Source organism: Rutidosis leptorrhynchoides, chromosome 1 (genome assembly GCF_046630445.1).
Source record: "Rutidosis leptorrhynchoides isolate AG116_Rl617_1_P2 chromosome 1, CSIRO_AGI_Rlap_v1, whole genome shotgun sequence".
In the NCBI taxonomy this organism is placed as follows: Eukaryota; Viridiplantae; Streptophyta; class Magnoliopsida; order Asterales; family Asteraceae; genus Rutidosis; species Rutidosis leptorrhynchoides.
In genome coordinates, this window is record NC_092333.1 from 10146413 (window position 1) to 10156626 (window position 10214).

General features: G+C 33.2%; 1 protein-coding gene and 1 pseudogene across 1 annotated transcript; both read left to right on the forward strand.

Annotated features, from left to right (window-relative positions):
- Positions 1–4091: 4091 nt before the first annotated feature.
- Positions 4092–5051, forward strand: LOC139903002 (uncharacterized). Its single transcript, XM_071885787.1, has one exon. It carries the CDS (start codon positions 4092–4094, stop codon positions 5049–5051), a length of 960 nt encoding a protein of 319 aa, XP_071741888.1.
- Positions 5052–6746: 1695 nt separating this feature from the next.
- Positions 6747–8943, forward strand: LOC139856313 (uncharacterized; annotated as a pseudogene).
- Positions 8944–10214: the final 1271 nt, after the last annotated feature.

Below are 10214 nucleotides of genomic sequence, written 5' to 3' on the forward strand. Positions count from 1 at the left end.
TTTTGTAGTATGTACAACTTCAATTTTTACTAATCACACATTTTAGAGTGATCGTATAAAAGGTAAGAAAGGATCACGAGGTGTTTAATAATATTGTATAAGAATGAAACAAAGGATACGGTCATACGGTAGAGTTAGGATGAACTAGATATGGATCGGTCCGTGTGATGCGGCGGTGCATTTCAGGTTGCATACTCATGTTTAACGTAAAGTTATGTATTTAAAAAATAAAAATGCGTTGTTCCGGGTGTATTGTGTACGAAAGATAGCCCGAAATATTTAGCATTTTTCAAAAAACGTTCGTTTTGCCTATAGGAAGTTGCGTTGTGTTCGTAAAATTATTTCGAGTTGAACGGTGCTAACGGATAAATTCAACTCGCGGGGAGCGGGAAAACACGACCCGTTAAAAACTTTAGTAGAGTTTGTTTAAGGTTTATTTTAATAAAATAATAATTTTATGTTTTGTACCTCTGAAGAAGTTGCAGATTGTACCATAGTTGAGTGGGTGGTTTTGTAAATATGTTTGTGGTGTCGTTTGGCAAACGTGGGAGGGGCACTACTTCACATTTTGTCATGACTTTTAGTATATAAGGGTTAATAAGTAGAACATTAGCCATGACTTTTAGTATTGGTCAATCGTTGGCTCCGTGGTTCAACGACGTCGATAGTTGCAGTCGTGGTTTGTATCGTCATTGTTCCACTGCAAACCCTCTAGTCGTTGTTCAACATCTTTCATCACGCTAATTTCAGTTTTGTTGAATGAAAAAAATTGTATATAAATTCTAAATAATATATGGATGAAGAATATATGGTTTATTTTAGGGTTAGAGAATTGAAATCAGGATGAAGAAGTTGATTAAACCAGGGAATTAAGGTTAGAGAAGAAAAGGTAGAAGGGGACGAGATACGGAGTATAATTTATTTACGGGCTTTATATATATAAACTTATTATATACTGTATAAATTATACAGAGTAAATAATAAATTAAATAAATTATTTATAAACCTTATAAATACATAACAATTAGATAACTAAATATAAATTAAATATTGCAATTTATTTATGGAGTATATATAAACTATAAATAATAATAATAATAATAATAATAATAATAATAATAATAATAATAATAATAATAATAATAATAATAATAATATATTTGAAGTGGTGTCAATGTGGTTGTATGACAAGTGTCATGGATACTAGTGAAATGTGATGAGTTTAGTGATATGAAGAAGTTGTTGAGGTGACGCTGATGTGACACAATGTAGTTGTATGACATGTACCATGGATAAGAGTAGTCTAAACCAAACTAATAATGCTACTAGTTTGTAGTCTGGATGGCTTAATTAGCATGGCAATTCATGCTCCTTGAGAGGTAGCAAATAAATGACACTTGAATTATGCAAAATGATTTTATTGATAGTTAAAATATGACCTAGTTAGGTTGATTATATTTGGCTAATTAAAAATACTTGTCATCTATAGCAGTGACGTAAAAGTCATCCGACTTGGTCGACGCATCGGCTGACGCGTTGTGTTTTAAGCATGGCAGATGCGTCGTGGCTAAAAAACGATCAACTATAAAAAGTCGGTCAAAGTCAGTAAAAGTCGGTCAAAGGTGGTCAATGTCAGTCAAAGTAAAAAATATTATATTTTTTTGTAACATTGTTAATAATTGTTAATTGTTCATGTTTATTGTAAATATAATTTATATATTAAGATTCGATTTCTATATGCCCCGACCGACGCGTCCCCGACTCACGTCTTTTAAATCCTTGATCTATATATGAGTTGAATGGAGAAAGCTTTATCCGTCTTTTTATTTAAATACTTTTCATGTATATTCAGTTATAATGTATAAAATAAAATATACCTATGATTTTATAGAATATTTAGCTTTGACATATAACATGAATTAATATATATAACTTCATTAATCTAGGAGTACGAGGATATAGGATAGTGATAAATACAAATATACATCTATTTAACTATTTTGATTAATTCTTCAAATGTATACATTCATAAATTTACCTATACAAATAGATAAAGTACATTTATGATATGCATGGCAAATAGGGTCGAGTTGGATCGGGTTAGGTTGAGGCTCAAACGCGTTTGAGTCAAAATTGGCCATGGGTCGTCTCAAGTTTCAAAGGGGTCGAACGGGTCTCACATTTCAAAAAGGGTCGGGTCGAAACGCGAAATTGAAACGCAAAACGAAAAACTGATAACTGAAACGCAAAACTTAAACCGAAATGCGAAACTAGAAGCTGAAACGCAAAACTGGAAATGAAACGCGAAACTGAAATGCAAAACTGAAAACTGAAATGCGAAATTGAAGAATGAAACGGAAATGAAAACTAAAACAGAAAAGTGAAACTAAAAACCGAAACGCGAAGGTCAAAATTAAAACTGAAATGCAAAAGTTAAAACTGAAACGCGAAACTGGAAACTGAAATGCAAAACTAAAAACACTGTAAAATAATAACACAAAGACATAAGTGGCTGGGTGGTTTGGTGGCCTTTATTGTTTCTAGACGGGTGTAGGTTCGATTCTTGCAGGGGGCTTTTTTTTTTTAGGCTAGCGATTTTGGGCCCGGCGAAGCGGGCCGACCCGAATACTTATTACTCTATATATCTAAATGATATACACCAAATGAATAATACCAATGATATACACCAAATGAATAATACCCCCAATAGTTTCACAAACACCCCTCAAACTTTTTATATTTTCACAAATCAATCTCACCATTTATAACACTTAACTTTATAGCTTTTACAAACTTACCACATAGCATTCACATTTTATACTTCAACCATTACACTTCTCATTTATTATAAATCGTTCCCATAATTTTTACTAACTAACAACTATTCATTATTATTATTATTATTATTATTATTATTATTATTAAATCACCCACATAATTTTTCACTTTATTATTGTTTAACTTTTTTTCTTATTATAAATTAACTACGTAACTCATTATATATATATATATATATATATATATATATATATATATATATATATATATATATATATATATATATATATATATTATTCTCTACATCTCTAAAAGACAAAGACTTTATGAATAGTTTTTCCCCATGCTTTAATCGTTTATACGTCGAGCAAAAAGGTTATATCCACAATGACATGGCACTAAACATTGAGAACCATTATAAATTTTAGGGCGCCAAATGTAAATTCCTAGGGTAAAAAATGTAAACTCCATAGGGGTCTAAAGTTAAAGTTCAAGGGCCAAATCGTAACTTTTTTATTTCCCATAAAACTCCCCAACAAATCCACCTAAATTTTTAACCGCCTTTAAATTTTCGTACGACTTGGGATAGGTTTAACCGACATAACCGTTAAACACGAAATAATTTTACGAACCAAACACAACAAGTTATATCCGAAACGGAGTCCCGACGCGGAGCGAGGGCTCCTCCACTAGTTGAAACTGAAATGCAAGACCCGTTGGACCTATTACTATTTATTGAACTTCATGGAATTAGATCCAATGGGCTCATTCCTTTTCTTTGTCTAAGACGTACGTATATGGGTCTTGAATAAATTCACTGGATCTATTTTGAAAAGTTTGAGTTTACTTTGCTAAACATAATTTATGATAAAGAGAATACATCACTAATTGTCAATCTGTATGACATATTAACCTAGAACTGGAATGTTGGGTTGGATTCTCATCAATATATTTTCGATGGTGTGTATATCGACGTATGTAATAAATAAAAGTATTAAAAAAATTATTGACATATACGGTATTTTTTGTTCATGTTAGTAGGGACAAAATTATATATTATTAATCGATGTACGTAACGTCTTTAATGGCAGTGAGGGTTGTATAAGTTAATTATAAAAGTGATATAGGTGATGTTACTGCCTATATGTGGATAATATTAATTAATTTCCAAAGATAGCAACATATATCATATTATACCACTAAATAAAACTTAGGTTCACTCAAAAATAAAAACTTGGCCTTAATCGGTAAGTGGTGGTGGAGGTATAAATCTGAAACCGACTCCTTATGGGTTAAGGTCATTTCTAGTATTTATGGACCTTCGGGGGGACTTGGATGTACATAATCCTTTTTCTCTAAAGTCATACAAAACTGTGTGGGCAAATGTCATTGCAACCAGTAACATGATTGAGTCACTTGGAGTACAATTTAAAAACTCTTTTGTTCGTGTTATTGGCGATGGAGCATCTACTTCATTTTGGAATGACATATGGCTCGGGAAGACAACACTACGGGACAAATTTGGAAGACTTGCGAGGCTGGAAAAAAACACAAGTGTATCAGTTAAAGACAGACCTTGCTTGGGATGGAGAAAAGGTCGCGGCAAAATGGGACTGGTCAAGGGATCCGTACGGCGAGCTACAAGAGAACTTTCTGATCTTGGCGGATTGTTAAACTCAGTTTGCTTGAACCCAGATAAGCTTGACACTTGGGGATGGGACGGCAGCAACAACGGGATGTTCTCAACGAAGGGTCTGACAAAATTAATAAACGAGAAGACGATAGGTATGGGTATAAATGCGAAGGGAACAATGAAAAACAATTTAGTACCAAAAAAAGTGGAAGTGTTCATTTGGAGAGCCATGAAAAAACGTCTACCGGTGCGTACGGAACTAAATAAAAGAGGGATCGATCTCCACTCGGTCCGTTGTCCTTTATGCGACGATGATCTCGAGTCGGTAGATCACTCCCTCCTCTCGTGTACAAAAGCGGTTGAGGTATGGAATAAAGTATATGGATGGTGGGGTCTAGGTGGGGTAACGAATTTGAGTCTTGAAGATCTTCTACAAGGGGATGTGAGGCAACAATATTCGGATTCGGGCAAACTCATATGGCAAGCGGTGATTTGGGTATCTACCTATCTAATGTGGCGAAATCGAAATCATGCGGTTTTCAAAAATAAATGTTGGAGCGCTCCGATTGCACTAAGCGAAATCCAAATCAAAAGTTACGAGTGGATTGCCAAAAGGAACAAAGGTAGGGCAATTGATTGACACAATTGGTTTCATAGTCCGTCATGTTTTCTTGTTTAAATTCGTTGTGGTATTAAGATGTTTGCTTAGCATCTCTTTGTATATGTAAATATTTGTTGCGACTGTACTAGCATGTATGGTTACAAATTGTCCATAAAAAAAAGTTTTGAACTTTGATTTGCAGCTAGCAAAAGACTGAGAGTAACTAGTTGAGAGTGAAGTCACCCAAATCACATTCACCTTTTTGATAGAATTGTTGAGTTACTTGAGTATAAATTAAATATATTGTATTTATATAAGGTTTACAATTTACAATACATATTCATGATCCATATGGGCTTCTGGATTGACAGAAAATATAAGTAACATTTTCCCAATGGGCTTCTGGATTGACAAAAAATTAGACAAGAAGATCAACAATAATGAACCCAAAATAACCAATTTCACTTGTTCATGTGCATACTGTAAAATTGATTATATTTACATGTATTATATAAAAATTAAAACTCTCACTATTTACTGTTAAATTTGTCTAAATATAGTTCTATAAGGGTTATGTTAACAAAATAACTTAATACTAAATGAAGTTTAGTAAAGTACTTATCAATATATTAATATTGATTGCGTATTTGTTAGCAAATTACACGTAAATTGTGTATTTCTCAAAATCAAAGTATGTTTTTTGAAGAACTATCTAATTGTAGCCCTTAACGCTATACTAAAGAAAAAATTTATGCATTTTTATTGGTAATTATAGGTAGTAGAAGAGGTAGTTATCAAAAGTTAGTGAATGGTTATAATAAATGTACAATTGTATAATACATGTTCTAAATCATTAAAGATAAATCTAATGAATATAATTAGAAAAATCTTTTTTTTTTTTTTTTTATTTTTTTTTACATATACTACGTATTAGAGTAAAGAGATTATCTAAACATAACTCAAGGGTTAGAGTTATATTATACTTCCGTTATTGAGTTAAGATTAAGATTAAGATAATTAGAAAAAATGGACGGGAGCTACTCGGGTCCAAATTTGTTGTTGTGGCAAGCGTGTACCTGGATATGCGCATATACACTCTGGCAAAACAGGAACAGGCTACTTTTTCGCAAGTAAAAATGGACGGGCTCAATCGCGTTTCAAGAAATTCAATCTCGTAGCTTCGAATGGATAAGCAATCGTGCAAAGAAAATGAATATCGAATGGCTCCAATGGATTTCAAAACCTTCTGTGATTGTCGATCCAGGTTAATGTATCAGTCGAGATGTTTGATGTAATATCGAATTCTAGCTCCTTAAGAGCGATAGTTTAATTTCGGATGTATTCGTTCTATCAGCCTCCCACTTGTAGGCTGTTGTAATGCTTCGCCGTTTTAATAAAATCATTGTTTGCTTTTAAAAAAAAAAAAAAAAGATAATTAGATATGTAAAAAAGTGTGTACATTATTTAAAATTAACCACTCTCCACAAATGACTAATCTTGTGTATGATATGTTTTTAAAAGATTTATGTAAATTTTATCATAACTGTTAGGGCTATGAAAAAAAATTGAAGAGTTATATTTAGAAACTTGTTTGTTGTTTCATGTAAGCAAATGTAACTTAAAACTTATTTCACGTTGACTTTGACCTTGAGCAATTAACGCTGTGTGAACCGAGTTTACGGAAACATATAAATATGCAAGCATATACGCAGTATTATTCAAACCCTACCCAGGTATGATTATAATTTCTAAATTCGAGGTTTTAATTCGGTTTTATCGAATTCTCAAAATTTAGGTTTTCTCAGTTGATATTGTTTAATTCTTCGAAATTAGGTGTTTTTCTTGTATTTTTTTTTTATATTCCTCGTAATCGTAATTAGGGTTTTACCGTTCGATTTTTTTATATTCTTAAAAATTAGGGGTTCTCCGCTTATTTCATTGAATTCTTCGAAATAAGGGTTTTTTTCTTTTAATTTTGTAAAAAATTTCGACATTAGAATTATATCGTTTGATTTGTTCCATCCAGAGTAGATGGATCATAATTTCATTGAGAACGAAAATGGTTATGAAGATGTGAAGAAAACCATTATTGGGGATGAATCTTCATTAGAGGGTGTTAACGATTCGGAAACCAAAACAAATCAGCTAGTTAATCTCAGGCTCACCATATACAAAACAATTATGTCTACTCTTGATTTTGAAGAAGCTGGTCATAAGCTTCTGAAAATCAAACTGGAGCCAGGACAAGAGATGGAATTGTGCGTTATGTTACTCGAGTGTTGCACTCGGGAGAGAACTTACCTTCGGTTCTACGGGCTTTTGGGTCAGCGGTTTTGTATGATCAATAAAACCCAACAACAAAATTTTGAAAAGTGCTTTGTTCAACACTACTCTACGATCCATCGGCTTGAGACGAATAGGTTGCGGAATGTTGCCATGTTTTATGCCCATCTTCTTGGGACCGATGCTTTGCCTTGGCATGTTTTGGCTTACATTCGGCTCACCGAAGAAGATACAACCTCCTCTTCACGAATCTTTATCAAGATTCTTTTTCAGGAACTGTCTGAACATCTTGGGATTCGTGTCTTGAACCAAACGCTAAGTGATCCCACAATGCAGGTAGATTTTGATGAATCTATATTCCCACGAGACAATCCTAAAAACACTCGGTTTTCAATCAACTTCTTCACATCGATTGGGCTCGGTGGGATCACAGACAACTTGAGAGAGTATTTGAAGAACATGCCTCGTCGTATCATGCAACAAAAACCTGCATCTGAATCAGACTCGGGGTCTGACTCATCAAGCTCTGATGAGAGTAGTGATAGTGAAAGTGATCACAAGAGAAGCAAACGCAGAAGGAGGCGATAGATTTATAAAAGTCATATACACGAAGGTGTGTCATTATACTATTTGCTTACAGATTTATGTTCTTGTCAAGTGAACGTGCAAAGGTTTTGTTATGGAGATGGTAGACATTCTAGTTTCATGTCCTTTTTTTTTTTTTTTTTTGTTAATTATTAATTTCTATTTTGAAGGATACTGTGGTAATATATTCAACTCTTTTTGTGGTCAATATACATGCTGTGGAAGAGATAACTATTATTGGTTAATTGGTGATTCAAGATACAAGTTATAATGAGTACCAATTGCTCATGAAAAATGTGAAGAACTAACATGAAAACAGAGGATGTTATGGGACATGTGCAATATATTGACAATACAGGGCTGTGAAGTTGCATTATAATCTTATATATAGTCATTGCTATGAAAATTAATCTATTATGTGGCTTTGAGTGTATTTTATATACTGAAGTATGTTCAATCTGATCAGATTTAGTTCATTTGTAGTACAATGCTTCCGTTCAACTTTTTCAATTTGATTGGATTTAGTTCATTTGTAGTACAATGCTTTGGTTCAACGTGATTTGATAGTCGTAACAACTTTTACTGGTACTGCATGAACTAAAAGTGAAACCATTTACTCTTCAGCCATTTCGTTTGGTCTTTTACTAACTTAAAATATGTAATTATTAGGTTGAAAAGTACATGAGATGATGAAGTTGATTTCTGGCAGGTGAATAATAGACAACTGTATCGATTTATTAAACAACTAACGCGGTGTCGAGGTAACAATGAGGGATCAAAAGGAATATACCGCTACAGTAGACCGAAATCAAGTGAGAAAGAATATCAGATGTACTGTATTCAGAGGGTACTTGAAAAGGTTTATTTCCAGAGCAAGACAGTATATAAAAGTGCTATAGTTGTAACTAGTAATATTATAGACTCTTGCTGTGTTTTTTCAGATCAAATCACAAATCACTCAATGAGTTTTAAACTCTTGCTGTGTTTTTTCCATTCTTCACGACTTAACACTTACATCATGAACTGAAGCTACAGTATATAATTAGTTTCATGTATTTTTATGCAAATGTTTGGGAAACTTGATAACTATGTAAATCTAATGTCATGATTGATAATCGAAAATAAAAGTCAATATTTAATTTAATTACAGTTATTAAGTGTGTGAAACAGGACTCAGAACAGAGCTACCAGTGTGGTGACCAAATTTGAATTCTAACACGCACTCAAATGGAGCTGCAGGCTTGAATAATTATTTGTGATGACTTTAGTTGTTCGTCAAAACAACAACATATTTGTATCAATAACATATTACCTAAACATTTTATAAATATAACTAACAGCTTTTTCATTTATATTTCCACATACTAAAGCTACAATAAGTATGAAACAGAGAAACATACATGCACGTTTACAAAATGAATTCAATTCATCGTCTACGACAGAGTTTCTTAACGTAGTAAGGTACCCAACGAATCATCCACAGTGCAAAGCTAACCGCAACGAAAATACCATATGCAACTCCCTGGTCTAAATCTGCTTGTTCCGATACACTGAGTCCAAACGCGCCGCCCATTGCGATGTACGATAACCGGAGCTCTCTTTTAAATGGAAAAGAATAAGTGAGCATTTCAATGATGGACATGGGATGACCAAGCTAATGTTGTTAAATAAAAGAAAAAAAGTTTAGTGACACGACTGGCTTCGGCTTTTGTAATAGCATCAGGAGGACTCATTGCAGCTTGAAAACTTGCAGTGGCAACAAGTGCTGCAACCACCAAAATGGCGCTGCGAACTTGGTCAGCGTCTCCTGTTTCTTTGTCGAACTGAAAGAAAAAAAAAGGCCAGTCTTTGGAAGATGATGATCTGTTGTTATTTGACACTGGTTCTTGCTGCACTTCTGCCATTTTTGTGGTTTAACTTTGTGGAATGTAATCAATCATTTTTTGCTGGTTTTTATAGTGACCATATGTGGAATTAATGTAATCCATTTAGCTGGGTTTCTATAGTGACCATATGAAAAAAAAAATGTTATTTTATGTGGAGTGCATTGATTAATATCGTATTAGTTGAATACTTGAATCTAGTGGAGGAAAATTGGTTTGACCCATGAATGTGGCAAGCTGGTGGTTGGTGTGTTAAAATTAGTGCAACATAATCCCTTGATTTATAGGATATTTCCAAGGATGGAAAATAGAGATTGTAGGATCTCTTTTATATCTAGCATTTAATGTTTTACGGAGTATTAGACTAGCATGTTTGTTTTATTAGGCTAGCATTTAATATTTCTTATTTTTTTTTTTATTTTTTTTTTTTTAGCAAAATACAAGAATTTAA